The sequence below is a fragment of the Microcaecilia unicolor genome, chromosome 3, assembly GCF_901765095.1.
Source record: "Microcaecilia unicolor chromosome 3, aMicUni1.1, whole genome shotgun sequence".
In the NCBI taxonomy this organism is placed as follows: Eukaryota; Metazoa; Chordata; class Amphibia; order Gymnophiona; family Siphonopidae; genus Microcaecilia; species Microcaecilia unicolor.
Genome location: NC_044033.1, coordinates 164660232 through 164680544, shown reverse-complemented (window position 1 = coordinate 164680544; position 20313 = coordinate 164660232). Strand labels below are relative to the sequence as shown.

General features: G+C 43.7%; 1 protein-coding gene across 1 annotated transcript in view; it reads left to right on the top strand.

Annotated features, from left to right (window-relative positions):
• Positions 1-20313, top strand: part of LOC115465802 (rho GTPase-activating protein 18-like) — a 247204-nt gene that overhangs the window by 142585 nt on the left and 84306 nt on the right. The window contains 2 exon segments of the mRNA XM_030196531.1: positions 6678-6818; positions 15872-16037. Coding sequence (XP_030052391.1) covers positions 6678-6818; positions 15872-16037 — 307 coding nt within the window.

Sequence of the window (20313 nt, the reverse complement as noted above, 5' to 3'; positions counted from 1 at the left end):
TTCCCTGAGTTTAAAATCAATTTCCCAGCAAATTCTTACCAATGAGGATCTCTCCCTCTCTGGAAGTAATTTATAGATCCAGGAGAAATGTGTTTCTAGTCTGATATCCATTGAAAAGGTACTTGCTTTCACTCAAGCATGGGTAATCTGAGGGACATCGAGGGGCATAATCGAACGCAAATGCCCATCTCCATGGCGTCTATCTCCGAGGACGGGTCCGCGAAGGGGCGAGCCAGACTGTATTTCGAAAAAGATGGGCGGCCATCTTTTTTTCGATAATCGCTTTGTGCCAGGCAAATGCATCGGATTTGGGCGGATTTGAGCTGGGCGGTATCGGTTTCAGCGATAATGGAAACCGAAGGCGCCTAGCTCACAACGAACAAATCCAAGGCATTTGGTCGTGGGAGGGGCCAGGATTCGTAGTGCACTGTCCCCCTCACAGCCAGGACACCAACCGGCACCCTAGGGGCACTTGTAACAATTAAAAAAAATTTAAAATACCTCCCAAGTCCATAGCTCCCTTACCTTGGGTGCTGAGCCCCCCAAATCCCTCCCAAAACCCACTCCCCACAACTCTACACTTAAGGCTGAAGGGGGGCACCTATATGTGGGTACAGTGGGTTTTGGGGGCGGTTTGGAGCACTCCCATTTAGCAGCACAAGTGTAACAGGTAGGGGGGGATGGGCCTGGATCCACCTGCCTGAAGTCTACTGCACCCACTAACAACTGCTCCAGGGACCTGCATACTGCTGTGATGGAGCTGGGTATGACATTTGAGGCTGGCATACAGGCTGGAAAAAAAAGTTTTAAAGTTCTTTTTTTGGTGGGAGGGGGTTAGTGACCACTGGGGGAGTCAGGGTGGTCATCCCCAATTCCCTCCTGTGGTCATCTGGGCAGTTGGGGCACTTTTGGGGGATTTGTTCATGAAAAAAAGGGTCCAGAAAAAGTGACCCAAATTCTTGCTTCTGGCGCCCTTCTTTTTTTCTATTATCGTCCGAGCGCGCCCATCTCTCCTCGGGCCGATAAACACACCCCAGTCCCGCCTTCACCACGCCTCTGACACGCCCCCGTCAACTTTGTCCGTTCCCGCGACAGACTGCAGTTGGAGGCGCCCAAAATCGGCTTTTGATTATACCGATTTGGGCGCTCACAGGAGAAAGGCGCCCATCTCCCGATTTGGGTCGAAATATGGGCGTCTTTCTCTTTCGAAAATAAGCTGGATAGTCTTTAATAAGAAGTGCTGACATGATGGGCATGGGTTTGTCCTTAACATAAAATGGCCTGCTTGTTCTTAAAACACAAAATGCCAAGACAAGAAGTTGAATGTGAGTTGCTCATTGACTGGGGGCCAAACTAGTGCAGCTGATATGCCAGGCACTAGTAGATCTTCGAAGGCCAGCTGCAATCCTAGTGGCTACAGTATTTTATTTATCGTCTAAACTGGGAGTCCAATACAGAGTGGCAATTGCCAACTGTACCAGGTGGTGTGAGCAAAAGAAAAGAAAAGTGGTGGAACAAAGAGCTACCGTGTTTCCCCGAAAATAAGACAGTGTCTTATATTAATTTTTGCTCCCAAAGATGCACTAGGTCTTATTTTCAGGGGATGTCTTATTTCGGCGAAACACGGTACAAGCCATACCCAAATGCACCACACTAGAGGACCAAACGATTACACGTACAAAAAAAAAAATCACAACGATGGTCCCTGATAGAGGAAGAACGAGGAAAAGAATGCGTTGCTTTGTGTTATAGACGTCCGGCTCTCACAAGGACACAAAAAAAACAAACAACCTCCCCTAATAAACCACAACACAGTACCATATCGCCATCACTACCTCCACACTAATGGGAACTGGGCTGGGTGGCTAGTTGCCAAATAGTGAGCTTCTGGTGGGAGAGAGTGGGCACCCATAGGGGCCAAACAAAACTTTGCTAGGTCTTACTTTCGGGGGAGGCCTTATAGTTAGCAATTCAGCAAAACCTCTACTAGGTCTTATTTTCGGGGAAACAGGGTAGTAGAAACAACAACAAAAAAACCCCCAACAATTAAATGAAATTAAACCGTATTAAAAGCAGAGGTCAGATCCAGGTGGAAATGTCGCAGTATGTCCAGTACGAGTAGCAGTGCAATCAGTACCCCTACATGTTTTGACACATGCTTTCTGACTTTTAATTTACTCTGGTTTGGATTCTCAGGTCTTCTGTCATAGGAGGTTAAAATTGATTATCCAGATTCATGGAAAGTTAGTCAGACAATAGCACTGAAACATACTGGGCTATTAATTGAACTTATACTTGTTTGTGCTTAACATGTTATGACTTTCCCACCTGGATTTAACCTCTGCTTTTAATAATGTTTACTTCAATAATGTCATCTTATCGCTCCTACTAGTTCCTCATTCCATTGCTAAACTGGGAGTCCGGCATGTAGAGCATTCCAGTAATCCGAGCCACTGAAAACCATAGCTAATCAAGTAGCTGATCCCATCAAGTAAGGCTTCCTCTGCTTAATTAAATGCAGCTTATAATAAGCCCCAACACCCTAGTTGACGGAAAAGGAATGCTTAATGAAGGGATCTTGCAAGTACCTTCCAAACTGAGAGTGTTGGAACCAAGCGAAAGTCTATGAGGGAGAAACCATGGTGGAAAATGAAGGATTAAAGTAGAGCCTTAAAGTACAGCTTTTTTTTCTTTTTCTTTCCAGACATTGCCTTGCTAGGTACGGCTGATTGTGAAAATTGGCTGTTGGGTAGGTTGCCATAATTTCAAACCAAGGCACAAAGACAATATGAACAGAGAAGCAACAAAATACAAAGAAAAGGATTCCTGCCCAGATAAAGTGCAAATGCAGTCTGCTAAACCGTGTGTGTCAGCAGATTTCTTGTCATGGAAGAGGATGTCTGAGCTACAGAAATGCTGCTTTTAGCAATCAGGAAGGAAAGGGAGCCTGGTGCTACAGCAGAATTAGTGTGTCCTGCAGTTTAGATGGGTGAGAAGGCTGAAAACAGACCATCCCACGAACTCCTAAAGACTTGTCCATGTTATCTGAGTAATATCAAGTACAGCTGTTTGTGACCATCATTTCCATGGCAAAGATAACACTGAATGTGGCAGCCCATCATGTTGGGCAACAGTGAGATCAATGCCTTGTAAGCAGAACAGGAGACTGACTGCCTTACTGTGAGCAATGTGTCGCTGTCCTGAAGCAGCTGCTGCCGTTTAAACCACTTCAGTGCTTCTGTGGAGATGAAAACTGTAACAGAATTCAAAAATACGTGGGATAAACATAAAGGAATCCTGTTCAGAAGGAAGGGATCCTCAGAAGTTTAGCGGAGATTGGGTGGCAGAGCTGGGGGGGGGGGGGGGCTGGTGGTTGGGAGGCGGGGCTAGTGCTGGGCAGACTTCTACGGTCTGTGCCGTGAGGATGGCAGATACTGATCAAGAGGAAAACCTCAAATTTAAAAGGGAACACTCCTTCGTTAGATAACTAACATAAGGGAGGACCCTTTAATCATCACAGGTAAAAAAAACCTCCTACTTTTAATAAACGGCAACTGCTCAATGTTTTCAAAAAATATATTCATAAATATGAACCGTTTCTACATCTCGTTAAACAACAGATCACTTATCTTTTTATCTTTTAAGATTTGCAGTGAGAAATACCATCCACGGTCCTCCCGTGTTTAACGAGATGTAGAAACGGTTTTTGAAAACATTGAGCAGTTACCGTTTATTAAAAGTAGGAGGTTTTTTACCTGTGATGATTAAAGCGTCCTCCCTTATGTTGGTTATCTAACGAAGGAGTGTTCCCTTTTAAATTTGAGGTTTTCCTCCTAATGAATAAACACATTTCAGGATTATCTAAGGATATCTGATATTGCTATATTTTCAATTTTTCATTTCTTGATATCCAAGATTGCTCTTTTGTGAGATTTAGATACTGATCAAGGTCAGGTATACACAAAAGGTAGCACATATGAGTTTATCTTGTTGGGCAGACTGGATGGACCTTGCAGGCCTTTCTCTGCTGTCATCTACTATGTTACAATGGTACTGATACAGAAGGCCTGTAAGTCCTTTTCGAGGAATTAGCTCTGTAGAGTATAACACATGCAGAGCAAGCAGAACACGGAGTATTTTCAGTCTCTGTGCTGTCCTGTTTGTTGCAAGTAGGGGTGTAGGGCAGTTTTCAAACAGTCTGAGGGAGGGGGTTGGGGGGCTTGCAGGCCCACAGTGAAATTGTCTTCATGGGAAACTAGATTTGGCTGCAGGTATGGGGCTGTTTTTCTTTCTGTACATTTCCACCTGCTTTAAGTCTCGTTCGTATTCTCCCAGTCTTGGCCTAGATGCACCCTTATTTTAGCCAAGGTAAAAGTACAGAAGTTCGGGGCAATTGTATATATGCAAACATTTACATGCACAAGTGTTTAGAATACTAGCATAGATATGTGTATATGCCAGCATGATGCCTAAACGCTATTCTGCAAATACCCGCTTAACTTGTATGGGTCAGGGTGGTGCTTCCACTTGTGTGTAACATGCAGAATAACTTACCCAGGTGTTTGCCACTCTAAGGTGGTGCTGTTTTTTGGCATAACGCCGTTCAGCATCTGTGTTCATGAGGCGCTAGTTTTTGATCATCCACGAGGAACGCGAAATGACCCTAGTTACATGAGATTGACTAAATTTACATGTCATGTGTGCAAGTGCCTGGCACGCTTGCAGTTTATGGCGGTAACCCCATTGACCATCCCACGTTGGTAAGTGCGTACGCAAAAATGGCGCTAATGGGCTTGTGTGCTCGCGTTGATTGTAAGCTCTGTCGAGCAGGGACTCTCTCTTACATGTTCAGTGTACAGCACTACATACGTCTAGTAGTGCTATAGAAATGATTTTCAACATAGCCATCTCTTCAGTAATTAACAGTGTTTATGCATTTATATTTAGCAAGGCTGTACATATTTTGTAACAGATATGGCCATTGTTGAACCTTTTGTAAAATACTGTCCTAGCTTTACATATGTAGACCTAAATGTCCCTTTGCTGCCTAGACACTCTATACAATGTTATCTTTTTGGAGACTGATTTGATAATTACAGGCACAAGTAAAAAGTATAAACATACTTCATCTGTGTAGACTTTGTACATAAGTATTGCCACACTGGGACAGACCAGAGGTCCATCAAGCCCAGCATCCTGCTTCCAACAGTGGCCAATCCAGGTCACAAATATATGGCAAGATCCCGAAAACATTCAATACATTTTATACTGCTTATCCCAGAAATAAGCAGTGGATTTTCCCCAAGTCAATTTAATCATTGTCTATGGACTTGAGCTGTCCAGACCTTTTTAAACCCTGCTAAGCTAACAACCTTTACCACATTCTCTGGCAATGAATTCCAGATTTTAATTACACGTTGAGTAACTTGGTGAATTTGGCAGACGTCTGCTTTGAAAAGTACCTCAGTAAAGCTGTGCGTTTGTTTATACCCACTCTTTGGGGCACACATTTTCTGGGTGCACATATGTTTGAATTTTGAAAGTACAAATGCCTCTGAGAGCACCTTGCAACAAGCAAATGTTAGTGGTACTTATTTGGCGTTATCTTGCGCCTTTCTCACTGATAGCTGCAGGTGAATTATGTTCATGTGTAGTGTCTCCTTGTTGGAAGAGGGCTTACAAAGCTGGCTTTGAACCTGAAGCAGTAAAGGGGGAAGTGACTTGCCGAAGGTCACCAGGAAAAGTGGTAGAATTGGAACCCCTGGTTTCTGTGCTTTTCAGCCTGCTGCTCTAACCATTAGGCAGCTACTCCTTTCCATTTACATGTATTTACATTTAATGATAAGTATTTCCCCTATGTATAAAGATGGACACTCTTACTAATGTTCATTAATATGGATATAGTGCTGTTTTGCTCACAAAAAAATGAATTTGAAAATTGCCTTCCTGATGCTAGTGGATAGCACTCTGCTGGTTTCTATTAGCAGTTCTAGTAATGTTGCAGCATTACTATTTTGAGAAATGAATATTAGGTTATACATAGGTTCAGCCATTGTGTTGTCCAAGAAGTTGAATTTTATCTAGGTGATATTCAGCCCTTGCTGACCACTGGGGGCAGATTTGGGACAGGAAATTCAGTGCCAGGACAAATCAGATACTGGTGCTGAATATCTAGGACCTCCGCAGCCAGTGAAAGTTGCCTGGCCACTTGTAACCATTGGCACCAGTTCCTGGATAGACACAGTATCTGGGCAACTTAGGACAGCCTTTTATATTGCCACTAGCACTGAATATTGGCAGTGCCCAGATAATGCTCAGCAGCTCTACCTTCACTTCGCCAGCGGACTACCACAATGGTCTGAATATCAGTGCCTAACTCACTTAGCATGATTTAACTGGGTGGGTGGGAGGGACTCCCACCACCCAGTGAAAATCATGCTGAATATTCACCCTTATATTTTTTGGGTGCTCAGGAAAGATCTGTGTGGCCTTAGGAAGTCCGATGACATGAATGTATTTGTGGTCAATTGCATTTTTTTAGCGAGTCGAAATACTGAATTGTTTTCATTTCCAGAATTTACCTTTATGCAAAAATTAATGTTAAATGTTGGCTCAGGATGGTGATAACTTAATTTTCTCTCTTTGCAGGCCAGAATCTAAGTTGTGGTGACCTGGAGACCAGCAGCCCTACTGGGGATGTCTCTGCTCCTGAAACTGATATCAATTTGGAGATTTCATTTGCAGAGCAGGCAGCAATTCTGCGAGACACCACAAAAGGCAAAGTGTTAAAAAGCAGAGAGGACGATTCTCTATTGCCTGTGCGTAATGCAGTTTCATTTTATCACTTTAGTGATTCTATTCTCAATTGATTTAGGTCCTGTAAATTTTGATGTCACAACCACATATGGCACTGTATTTACTCTTCAACCCAAACGTTCTTTTCATCTCCCATGCCAGAAACACAAAACAGCCAGTGATGGTCAAGTGACATTGAGCAATTCCCAAATATGTGATTGGTTGTAATGTCACTATGTGGGGAGCAGCTTTATTTCCTTCAGCAGAACTCTTCAGTGAGATCAGTTTTTAGAGTAATTTTAGACCAGTTTCATGCTTACCTATGATGGCGAGAATTCTTGAGAAATTAGTGTTGAAACTAATAGAGAGGTATTTGGAGGAAGCTAGAATTCTGGATCCATTTCAGTACGGATTTCATAGAACACGTGGAGGGGCATAATCGAAAGGGACGCCCAAGTTTTGCTGAGGGCGTCCTCGCAAAACGTCCCGTTGGAGGGGCGGGGAAACCCGTATTATTGAAACAAGATGGACATCCATCTTTCGTTTCGATAATATGGTCAGGGACACCCAAATCTTGACATTTAGGTCGTCCTTAGAGATGGTCATTCCTAGACTTGGTCGTTTCTGATTTTTGCTGATAATGTAAATCAAGGATGCCCATCTCAGAAACAACCAAATTCAAGCCCTTTGGTCATGGGAGGAGCCAGCATTTCTAGTGCACTGGTCCCCCTGACATGCCAGAACACCAACCGGACACCCTAGGGGGCACCACAGTGGACTTCAGAAATTGCTCCCATGTACATAGCTCCCTTACCTTGTATGCTGAGCCCCCCAAAACCCACTACCCACAACTGTAGACCACTACCATAGCCCTTACAGGTGAAGGGGGGCACCTAGATGTGGGTTTGTGGTGGGTTTTGGAGGGCTCACATTTACCACCACAAGTGTACAGGTAGGGGGGATGGGCCTGGGTCCGCCTGCCTGAAGTGCACTGCACCCACTAAAACTGCTCCAGGGACCCTGTATACTGCTGTGATGGACCTGAGAATGACATTAGAGGCTGGCACAAAATATTTTGAAAGATTTTTTTTTGAGGGTGGGAAGGGGGTTAGTGACCACTGGGGGAGTAAGGGGAGGTCATCCCCGATTATCTCCGGTGGTGATCTGGTCAGTTTGGGCACCTTTTTGTGTCTTGGTCATAAGAAAAAAACAGCCAGGTACAGTTGTCCAAGTGCTCGTCAGTGACGCCCTTTTTTTTTCCATTATGGGTCGAGGACGTCCATGTGTTAGGCACGCCCAAGTCCCGCCTTTGCTAAGCCTCCGACACGCTCCCGTAAACTTTGGTTGTCCCTGCGATGGAAAGCAGTTGGGGACGCCCAAAATCAGCTTTCGATTATACCGATTTGGGCGACCCTGTGAGAAGGACGCCCAAGTTCCGATTTGTGGCGAAAGATGGGCGTCCTTCTCTTTCGAAAATGAGCCTGATAGTACTGAATCCCTACTGCTATCTTTTGTTGATATTCTGAGACAAGGGTTGGATCATTCTTCTTTCTATTTTTTTGGTTATGTTAGTACATAAGTACATAAGTAGTGCCATACTGGGAAAGACCAAAGGTCCATCTAGCCCAGCATCCTGTCACCGACAGTGGCCAATCCAGGTCAAGGGCACCTGGCACGCTCCCCAAACGTAAAAACATTCCAGACAAGTTATACCTAAAAATGAGGAATTTTTCCAGTCCATTTAATAGCGGTCTATGGACTTGTCCTTTAGGAATCTATCTAACCCCTTTTTAAACTCCGTCAAGCTAACCGCCCGTACCACGTTCTCCGGCAATGAATTCCAGAGTCTAATTACACGTTGGGTGAAGAAAAATTTTCTCCGATTCGTTTTAAATTTACCACACTGTAGCTTCAACTCATGCCCTCTAGTCCTAGTATTTTTGGATAGCGTGAACAGTCGCTTCACATCCACCCGATCCATTCCACTCATTATTTTATACACTTCTATCATATCTCCCCTCAGCCGTCTCTTCTCCAAGCTGAAAAGCCCTAGCCTTCTCAGCCTCTCTTCATAGGAAAGTCGTCCCATCCCCACTATCATTTTCGTCGCCCTTCGCTGTACCTTTTCCAATTCTACTATATCTTTTTTGAGATACGGAGACCAGTACTGAACACAATACTCCAGGTGCGGTCGCACCATGGAGCGATACAACGGCATTATAACATCCGCACACCTGGACTCCATACCCTTCTTAATAACACCCAACATTCTATTCGCTTTCCTAGCCGCAGCAGCACACTGAGCAGAAGGTTTCAGCGTATCATCGACGACGACACCCAGATCCCTTTCTTGATCCGTAACTCCTAACGCGGAACCTTGCAAGACGTAGCTATAATTCGGGTTCCTCTTACCCACATGCATCACTTTGCACTTGTCAACATTGAACTTCATCTGCCACTTGCACGCCCATTCTCCCAGTCTCGCAAGGTCCTCCTGTAATCGTTCACATTCCTCCTGCGACTTGACGACCCTGAATAATTTTGTGTCATCGGCGAATTTAATTACCTCACTAGTTATTCCCATCTCTAGGTCATTTATAAATACATTAAAAAGCAACGGACCCAGCACAGACCCCTGCGGGACCCCACTAACTACCCTCCTCCACTGAGAATACTGGCCACGCAATCCTACTCTCTGCTTCCTATCTTTCAACCAGTTCTTAATCCATAATAATACCCTACCTCCGATTCCATGACTCTGCAATTTCTTCAGGAGTCTTTCGTGCGGCACTTTGTCAAACGCCTTCTGAAAATCCAGATATACAATATCAACCGGCTCCCCATTGTCCACATGTTTGCTTACCCCCTCAAAAAAATGCATTAGATTGGTGAGGCAAGACTTCCCTTCACTAAATCCGTGCTGACTTTGTCTCATCAGTCCATGTTTTTGTATATGCTCTGCAATTTTATTCTTAATAATAGCCTCCACCATCTTGCCCGGCACCGACGTCAGACTCACCGGTCTATAATTTCCCGGATCTCCTCTGGAACCTTTCTTAAAAATCGGAGTAACATTGGCTACCCTCCAGTCTTCCGGTATTACACTCGATTTTAGGGACAGATTGCATATTTCTAACAGTAGCTCCGCAAGTTCATTTTTAGTTCTATTAATACTCTGGGATGAATACCATCAGGTCCCGGTGATTTACTACTCTTCAGCTTGCTGAACTGACCCATTACATCCTCCAAGGTTACAGAGAATTTGTTTAGTTTCTCCGACTCCCCCGCTTCAAATATTCTTTCCGGCACCGGTGTCCCCCCCAAATCCTCCTCGGTGAAGACCGAAGCAAAGAATTCATTTAATTTCTCCGCTACGGCTTTGTCCTCCTTGATCGCCCCTTTAACACCATTTTCGTCCAGCGGCCCAACCGACTCTTTGGCCGGTTTCCTGCTTTTAATGTATCTAAAAAAGTTTTTACTATATATTTTTGCTTCCAACGCTAATTTCTTCTCAAAGTCCTTTTTTGCCCTCCTTATCTCCGCTTTGCATTTGGCTTGGCATTCCTTATGATCTATCCTGTTACTTTCAGTTGGTTCTCTTCTCCACTTTCTGAAGGATTGTTTTTTGGCTCTAATGATTTCCTTTATCTTACTGTTTAGCCACGCCGGCTGACGTTTAGTCTTTTTTCCCTTTTTTCTAATACGTGGAATATATTTGTCCTGAACCTCCAGGATGGTGTTTTTAAACAGCATCCACGCCTGATGCAAGTTTTTTACTCTGCGAGCTGCTCCTTTCAGTCTTTTTTTCACCATTTTTCTCATTTTGTCGTAATCACCCTTTCTATAGTTAAACGCTAGCGTACTTGATTTCCTAGTTTCACTTCCTTCAATGCCAATATCAAAACCGATCATATTATGATCACTGTTATCAAGCGGCCCTCGTATCTATTGACCAAGATTGATATGGTTAGCCTTGGCATATTGATCAATAGACCAATGTGGAGTGTCTGGAGTCGTTCTTAATTGGTTCTCTTTTTTTTTTTTTTGGAACATAGAACGCAGGGAGTGTGGATTAGCGATCAGGTTTCTGAATTGAGAAGGTACCACAAGGCTTCTTATTGTCGCCAGTTCTATTTGATATCTTTCCTTTTACCTCTGTGTCATCTTTTGAAGGCATTAAGTGTACTTTGCAGGGTCTTTGTAGACATCATTCAGAGTTTTTTTTTTTTTTTTTGGGGGGGGGGGGGGTTGCTATTGACACTCAGACAGGGCTATTGGTTATCTGCAGTCTCGCTCTTTTAGTTGGTCCTGAATGTTCAAAAAACAGAAGTGATAGCAATTGGTGAAGTTTTTGGAGAACAAGCCATCTATTTTTATATATCACTTCCTCCAACCTAGTAGTGAGACCCACAACCTGGGCATGTGTTACCATTAAAATCTTTAATGTGTTCTTCCATCCGCATTTCCAAATCTTTAAGATCACTATGAATCTAACCCATTTTCTCCAGTATCTTGGTTCGAGTATCCTGAACCTCCTGTCTCAGATCATCTCATTTATATTCTGCTTTTGACCCAAAGTGGATTACATAAAACATGCACAATATAATAAAACAAACATATAAAACGGTCATAAGATCTCAAGATCTCGAAGAACAGAGTAAAGTTTATCACCCCTGAACTGCTTAACTTCTGAAGCTTCAGATTCCATCTCCAGGACTGACTCATGCTCCCGAGACACATGATACAAGCCTCTTTGACTCACAAGATGAGCTGTAAGCTTAGTCACTTCTTTCAATTTAGATTTTTGAGCCATGGCTGGTGTACAAAGAATCAAAAGGTTGTAAATTCCAGCCTCTAACCAGGTCGATGCACAGGATTATAAAAGATATTAAAGAGGCCGAGTGGGAGCAAGGTTGCTAAGCAGCCATACAAGAGGGTGATGTCACTTCCTCCCCCTTCAACCTACCACTTTTCTTTAAACACTTAATATAATTTCCATGAAAAGTGTAGGTCCTTTCTAATTAATTTATTTGGTGATAGCAAATATTTATATTTCTGCACAAGTGGGATACTAGAAAGCTACTTTGTCCAGTGTACAAGATTAAAGAGAACCTTTCAGAAATCATGCTCGTACTATGAGCCCTATGTACTGAAGTGACTTTAAGTGCAGTTTGTGTGAAAATTAGTGCAAAATGCCTGGTGCACAAAAGTGCCAAAATGCAGTGATTTTTCTGCGCACTGTTGTGCAAAGTGCACTCTTGCAAAGTGACCTAAGAGTAGTTAACTTTCGCATGAAGCCCACTGTGCACAAAAGTTAAAATTTTGCCTTAATGAGCTGTTGTGATGCAAATCATGCAAAAGAGCTCATTCATGCAAAAAAAAAAGTGAAAATAAGTGTATTAAAGAGGCCCATTTTCGCAGAAAAAATGACCACAGCTGAAGAGCTATAATTTAATTTTTCAAGTTCTGAAAAACCAAAACCAAAATAGCAAAAAACAACAAAACCCCACAGCACCCTTTAAGTAACAGTGGCATATAGTAATTAAAGGGTCCTCTGGCCCTAACTGGAGGCCTCTGGACCCCCTGCTCTAGAAGTTCCCCCTACCCAGCCCTGATGCTATGCTAAAATGTTAGAAAGGTTCCCAGCACCTTTTTGACTCACCGCCCAGTGATCCGGGGGCATAGTGGGGCAGGAGGAATCCCCACTGGCTTCTGCCCTTGCAGTTGTCTTCCTCAGAATGACACCACTGAACCCTAGCAGTAATACTACCATTGAAGTGGTGGATAGTGTATAGCACTGCCCGATTTATTTATTTATTTAGATTTTGCTCACACCTTTTTCAGTAGTAGCTCAAGGTGAGTTACATTCAGGTACACTGCATATTTCTCTGTCCCAGGAGGGCTCACAATCTAAGTTTGTACCTGAGACAATGGAGGGTTAAGTGACTTGCCCAAGATCACAAGGAGCAGCAGTGGGATTTGAACCGGCCACCTCTGGATTGCAAGACTGGTGCTCTAACCACTAGGCCACTCCACCAGGTAACCCCCTGTGGAAATATTTTTGGAACATTTCTGTTAGCACCAGAAATGCCGCGTGCTGGGGGTTGAAACTACCACCGGCGGTAGCTCCAGATTGGTGTATGGTAAGCCTGCAGTGGGCTTACCGCTGCTTAGTAAAAGGGCCCCTGAGGCAGGAAAGAGTGGGGATTGCTCCTACCCCCATTGGCCCTGCAGACCCTGTGGGTTAAGTTGGGGACTGAACAAAACCCTCTTGCTGAGCAACCAAGATGGCGCTGATGTGAGACGTTACCCCAGACTTACCAGGAAACGCTCCAGCAGAGAATCCCGAGAGGCGTCTGAATACCCAAGATATGGGGAAGCGGAGAGGGAAGGTGAGGGAGGCTCCTGTTACCCCCGCCAAAATCCCCCTCTCGAGGCAGACGAAGCTGGAGAATTTCGGAGTAATGCTGGGACCTCGGATGACTTCATCTCCTGCTATCAGACCGGCTTCAATCGACTCGGTCAGCAGCGCAGACGGGGCTTCTCTCAGCCCCGACGTCCGTACGGCACCTCCTCAACCAGGAAATGAGCGAGAGGGTTGTGCCTTGGCGGTTCCCATGCCCGAAGTGGAGAGGACCCACAAGGAAGGGAGCCCAACCGAACACGATGGAAGCGAGGGTTATCTGGTAGGACAGAGATTTAAAAATTTTTCCTCTGCGTTGAGCGATGGTCTGAAACAGATAACCAATGCCCCCCTTCCTGATTTGAGTGTAGTAGTTGCAAAACCAGCCGTTGTGACAATGGAGTCACTATGGGACCTAACTTTTTCAATGCACTCTTCACTACAAGCTGTTTTGGTTAAAAATGTAGGAGAAATTAAGCTATTAGCTGAAGCTCTGTCAGTCCAAGAGCAGATTAATGCCCACCAGTTGTCTATGACTCAAGAATTTGAAGAAAAATTTCAGAGACTGGAGAAACTGAATAAAGCTACAATTAAGGATAGTAATTTTACTAAACGGAAAATGGAATATCTAGAGAATCAACAGCGACGGCTTAATTTGCGGCTTATCAACTTCCCCAGATCTCCTATTATTTCGGCTATTGATATGGTTAAAAAGTATTTGATGGAAGTCCTAGGGATGCCGGGTGAGTCTCTGCCACCCATAACAAGGGTAATTTACCTTCAGACTTTAACACCTAAATCTGGAAGTAATCAGGCTGTTGTGGATGGAGGAATGAACTTGACGTCCTTTTTAGAGTCTTCCTTAGAGGTGGTTACCCAAAGGACAACAGCAGTGGTAACATTTGCACTTGAGATGGACAGAGAAGTGGTCTTAAAATTATTTTTCAAACATTTAGACTCATTGTTTTTTGGATCTAAAGTTAGAATTTTTCCGGATCTCGCAAGAGAGACCCAAAGTAGACGCAAGGCCTTTTTGGCATTGCGTCAAAGGGCTTTAAATATTGGGGTAACTTTTACTCTTAAATTTCCTTGTGTATGTCGGTTTGTCTACCAACAGAATAATTATCAGTTCTTTGATCCAAAACAATTTGAGGAATTTGTCTGTTCCAAGGAAGTTCAGAATGTAATTGTGAAAGTTTAGGTGCTCATACGGTCGCTGTAAGATAGGCTGAGAATATCACTCGAGTTTGTAATGTTCTGATTGTTAATTACTTTAATTGGTAACTATGTTAAATATATATCTTGGTTCCATTTATGTATTTCCCATATGGGGGTTGAAAATGTATGATTTATTACCTTAAATGAGACAAAGTTTTTTTTTTTTTTTTTTTTTTTATTTGTCTCAAAATAATGATTTGGGTTTTGTTTTTTATTGTTTTTGTATACTTCTTGGATAAGTTGTATAAATTTGAAATTATAATAAAGTATAAAAAAAAAAAAAAAAAAAAAAAACCCTCTTGCTATTTATGGGAGGGGGGTAACTGAGGGGGAGCTTTCTTGCATTTTATAGCCCACCATCAGGGCTGGCGAATAGAGTCATTGTGTCCACTGACTCACTAGGTATTGAAGGTTCCCCTGGAAGAATAAAGCCAGCAGTACCTCCAATTCAGACTACAGAGCCTCGTTAATTTTTTTTTTTTTGTGCCACCATAAGAAGGAACATTTTTAGTATTTTTACTATGTAAAGTTCCTCACTGGCAACGCATGAGAAATTCCTTGCTTAATATAACTAAGGATATAAAAAAAAGTCCATATGTGGCACTGATGAAATCATTTAGCAAAAGTTTTCTTTAGGATGGGTAAATAATAACATTTATATTGAATTTGCATAGTATATGGAGTGGAGGAGTGGCCTAGTGGTTAGGATGGTGGACTTTGGTCCTGAGGAACTGAGTTGGATTCCCACTTCAGGCACAGGCAGCTCCTTGTGACTCTGGGCAAGTCACTTAACCCTCCATTGCCCCATGTAAGCCGCATTGAGCCTGCCATGAGTGGGAAAGCGCAGGGTACAAATGTAACAAAAATAAAATAGATACTATTGGAGATTCTACATGGAATGTTGCTACTATTGGAGATTCTACATGGAATGTTGCTATTCCACTAGCAACATTCCATGTAGAAGCCTGCGCGGCCACATTGGTGATCTGCAAGGGCCGACTTCTACATGGAATGTTGCTAGTGGAATAGCAACATTCCATGTAGAATCTCAAATAGTAGCAACAGTGGAGGAGTGGCCTAGTGGTTAGGATGGTGGACTTTGGTCCTGAGGAACTGAGTTGGATTCCCACTTCAGGCACAGGCAGCTCCTTGTGACTCTGGGCAAGTCACTTAACCCTCCATTGCCCCATGTAAGCCGCATTGAGCCTGCCATGAGTGGGAAAGCACTGGGTACAAATGTAATAAAAATAAAAAAATAAATTTGGCTTGCATGATTATTTGGGCGCTGTAAAATTACACCCTTGATCATAATCCAATTAGCTCATTCTACATTAACAGAAGTTTGTTTAAATAACACTGTAGTAAATGGAGGCCTAGTTTATAAAGATGTCTGATGAAATAAGATTTTGTTTTCAGTTGTTGCCTGGTTTTCAATTGTTATTTCACTTTTCTTAGAACTACAGAGTGCCAAAGGACAAAACAGGTACCACAAAAATTGGCAATCTGGCTCCTCAGGACATGAAGAAGGTCTGTTACCTGGCACTGATTGAACTGGCAGCTTTGTATGATGTGCTCGGGGTGGAGCTCAAGCATCAGAAGGCTTTGAAAGCCAAAGTCAAAGGTAATTCAAATGCAAAATAATCATTTCCTTAGATGAACAAAAGATGTTTTGCCTATGCACATCCTGAGTACACATTCTTGCAACTGAGTGCAGTTTAAGAACATGACACAGCTAGAAATCGATCTCCTTTCTTACAGCTAGGCTAGGCTAGCTTCCTTTAACTTGTGCATGTTGCTGGCTTTTGGCATAAGTTTGATTAGAGCAGCAGGCTAACAACCAAGGAATTCAGGGATCAAATCCTGCTGATGTTTCTTATTGTGATCTCAGACAAGTCACTTAACCCTCCATTGTCTCCGGTACAAACAAAGGGGTTCTTTCACTAAAGTGCACTAACGTATTTACTTCCTAATTATATAAAAGTTGCCAAAAATTGGGTTAATTAGCAACTTTTTAACAAGCAATTATTGGCACTAATTAGATTTAATTTGCATTTATGCTTGTAAATTTAGGCTTGAGATCCATACCACGCGAATTGAAAAAGGGGGTGTGGAAATGGACTGGTTATGGGAGTAACAGGGGCGTTCCTAAAATTTACTCGTGGTGTTATAGAATAATGGGGATACACGCCTAATTTAGGCATGTACATTGCACCACACCATGTTTCGGTTGGTGCAAATGGCCGCGCCTAAAGTTAGGCGTGATTCCCAGGCGGAAGCAATATTCTACAAACTGTGCCTACTTTAAGCACTGCTTATAGAACAGCATTTTTATTTGGCATTGATTTTTTTTGGTACCATATGTAGAATCTAGTCCTTAGCGCACACTAAATGCTAAGAAGCCCATTTTACAGAATCTAGCCCTCAGTGTCTGCTGACAATTAGAGCATACTAAATGCCGTGCAACTTGTATACCTATGGGCTGCATGACACTCAGCACACACTAATTTGTTAACACAACTTCACTATCGATTAAAATGTTCTATTACATATTGTCTTGACGTTGTAAGTAATACATTATGTCATACTTTGTATTGTTGTTTGAATATTTTTACTGCTGTAATTGCCTATTGCTCATGTTTGATGTATTCTTACTATACACTGCCTTGAGTGAATTCCTTCAAAAAGGCAGTAAATAAATCCTAGTTTATCAATAAAACTAGTAAAAAAGGCCCGTTTCTGACACAAATGAAACGGGCGCTAGCAAGCTTTTCCTCGGAGTGTGTATGTTTGAGAGAGTGTGTGTGAGAGTGCCTGTGTGAGAGAGAGAGAGAGAGAGTGTGAATGTGCGAGTGTGACAGAGTGAGACTGGGTGAGAATGAGTGTGTGTGACTGCGTATCTGAGACAGTGAGTGTGAGAGAGAGAAAGTGTGTTTCACACAGATACAGTGTGTGTGAGACAGAGAGAGTGTGAGAGAGTATGTGTGCGATACACAGACTCTCTGTGAGACCAAGAGAGTGTATGAAACTGAGAGAGTGTGTGAGAGCGACTGTGTGACACACAGAGAGTGAATGTGATACAGTGTGAGACATAGAGTGTGTGAGAGACAGTGTGTGAGAGTGAGAGAGAGACACTGACTGTGACAGAGAGAGAGAGTGTGTATGAGAGACAGAGTGTGCGTGACAGAGATACCCCTTCTCCCTCTCTGGTTTCAGGACCCCCTCTCTCCCTCCCCCCTCTGGTCTCAGGACCCCTTCCCCCCTCCCTCTCTGGTCTCAGGTCCCCCTCCCTCTCCTACTCTCCCCCTCCCTCCCCTCTCTGGTCTCAGGACCCCTACCCCTCCCCTCTCCCCCCTCCCCCTCTCAGGTCTCAGGACCCCTCCCCTCTCCCCCCCTCTCTGCTCTCAGGACCCCCTCCCGCCCTCCGTCATCGACCGTCTGCCCTCTGCATTGAAATCGCAGTCTCACCTCCATGAAAGCAGCGGTGCAGGCAGCAGAACGCCTCCCTTCGGGCCTCCTTCCCTCCCTGTGTCCCGCCCTCCTCTGACACAACTTCTGCAAGGGCGGGACGCAAGGAGGGCCAAAGGGAGGCGTTCTGCTGCCTGCAGCGCTGCTTTCACGGAGGTGAGACTGTGATTTCGATGCAGGGGGCCCGGCCGGGTGGCGGACGGAGGGGGGTGCAGCGGGGAACTCGGGGAGGGGGGTGAATCAGTGGCTGCGGCGACCTCGGGAAGGGGGGTGTAGGGGGGGAATGGTGGTGACCCTGGGGGGGGGGGGTAGAGGGGCGACCTTGGGGTGGTGGGGGGTGGAGGGGTGAGTGGCAGCGGCGACCTTGGGGGGCATGGTGGCAAGGGCAGGGCATCATTCTGCTATCGTGAGTTTGGTCAGTGCTGCGTGTGACGTCAACCTGTACTACAGAGCCTAGCAGACCAACTTCAAAAAAGTCACGAACACAGGCAGCAAGACCAATAGAATGTTGGAGGTGAGAATTATTATATAGGATAGTAAAAGGACCCCGTAGAATGTAAGACCACCCAGGACAGGGAAATACCTAGGGCATATTTTCAAAGCACTTAGCCTTCCAAAGTTCCATAGAATGTGTACCTGAATGTAATTGCCCAAAATTATTAATTTAATTAAATTGATTGGGATTTATTAACCACCTTTACGAAGAGACTCATCAAAGGCGGTGTACAGCAAGTACAGTTTAACAAAACTTAAATTTTGTTAACAGTATAGCAATAGTAAAATAACCAAGAATAAACATAAATACAATAAATGAGGTAAACTTAAAAACACCAAATCGAAACCTGGTAATAAGACTATCATGAAACAGTATCAAAAATATACACATTTAACAGCACTGAAATTCAAATAATAAAGATTATAATACAATATCAGCATAATACTAATGAAGCATCTAATAAGCACACAGAACATTCAAATAACATGGATATTGCTAGTGATTTTCTACAATACAGCTTACCATATAGCCGAAGGGCCAAGTTCAGATGTATAGATGGGGATTAGATAGGTGGTACTTAGTTGGGATAAATACATGGGTGGCTAAACTCAAGTTCTTTGTACAGTTGAACAAGATATACTAACTTAGACCAGTTCCTTATGTGTAGAAAGCTAGTCCAGGTGCAGAATGGTGTGTAGTCTGAAAAGGTGTGAACTAAATGCAAGTTATTAATTAATAACAGTCAAGCAGTATAGCACTAGCTCCCAAGTCCACTGTAGTTGCCAAAGTCTGGTGCATGTTTAATCAGCACAGTATAAATAATGGAACAAAGGAAAATGTTGAAACCTGCATGGGACAATCGATTGTATTGATTATTCGGCCCTCCTTATACAAATGAAAGATGCTGGAATGTGCACCATTGTGAACATTTCCTGTAGCTTTTTTTTACAAAACAGCAGGCCCCTATAAGTAGCTATTGGAGCATATTTTAGGACTGTGTACATAGGGAGGGTAATTGTAAAAACAGCCCACCCGAGGTATGTAGTAAGTATGCATATAATTTATCCTTTCAGGGAAAGACATGCATACATTTACAATTACTGTAGAATACATACTCATTTCTGGCTTACTGTAGGTGTATGTTTTATGAAGTGCATGCATAAAGTAGAAGAGTGATTTAGTGGTTAGAGTACTGGTCTTGACATCCAGAGGTGGCCAGTTCAAATCCCACTGCTGCTCCTTGTAATAGTCAGCAAGTCACGTAACCCTCCATTGCCTCAGGTACAAACTTACATTGTGAACCCTCCAGGTGTGAGCAAAATCCAAATAATTAAATACATGTTAACCCCACCCCAGCCCCACTGCCAGGAACACCCCCACTCTGCTCATATAAACTTACACACATACAGTGTGTGTGTGCATACTTTCCAAGGAAATTTGGAAAATGTTTTTTCTGCAAGCGAAAATGGCTTTTTATAGTTACACTGAAAGATAAACTTTTGCCTCTTTAGCTTATCTGGCGGTAATCAAGCAGCGCTACGTGTACCAGGTTAGCATGAGAACCCTTACCGCCACCTCAGTGGGTGGCAATAAGTGCTCCCCTGCCCATATGGCCATGCGGTAATAGCAATCTTACTGCATGGGCATGCCTTTTTTGGCTTTTTTACCTGCTATGGTAAAAAGGACCTCAGCGAGTGGCAAAAATGGCCCCCGCTGCTAGCACAGGTCCCTTTTTTACCGCAGCTTAGTAAAAGGGCCCCTTAGGTTACTAGAGGGTCTGTTACAAAGCGCATAGCCCACCCGCCAGGGCTATCTCGTGGCCACTTCGAGGGTCTATCCCTAGCACAGTTCAGGTCCGCCTGCACTTGCCACATGTGCTCTACACTAGCACCCTCCTCTCACCGACTGGGTCCACAACCTCCTCTGTGTGAGTCTC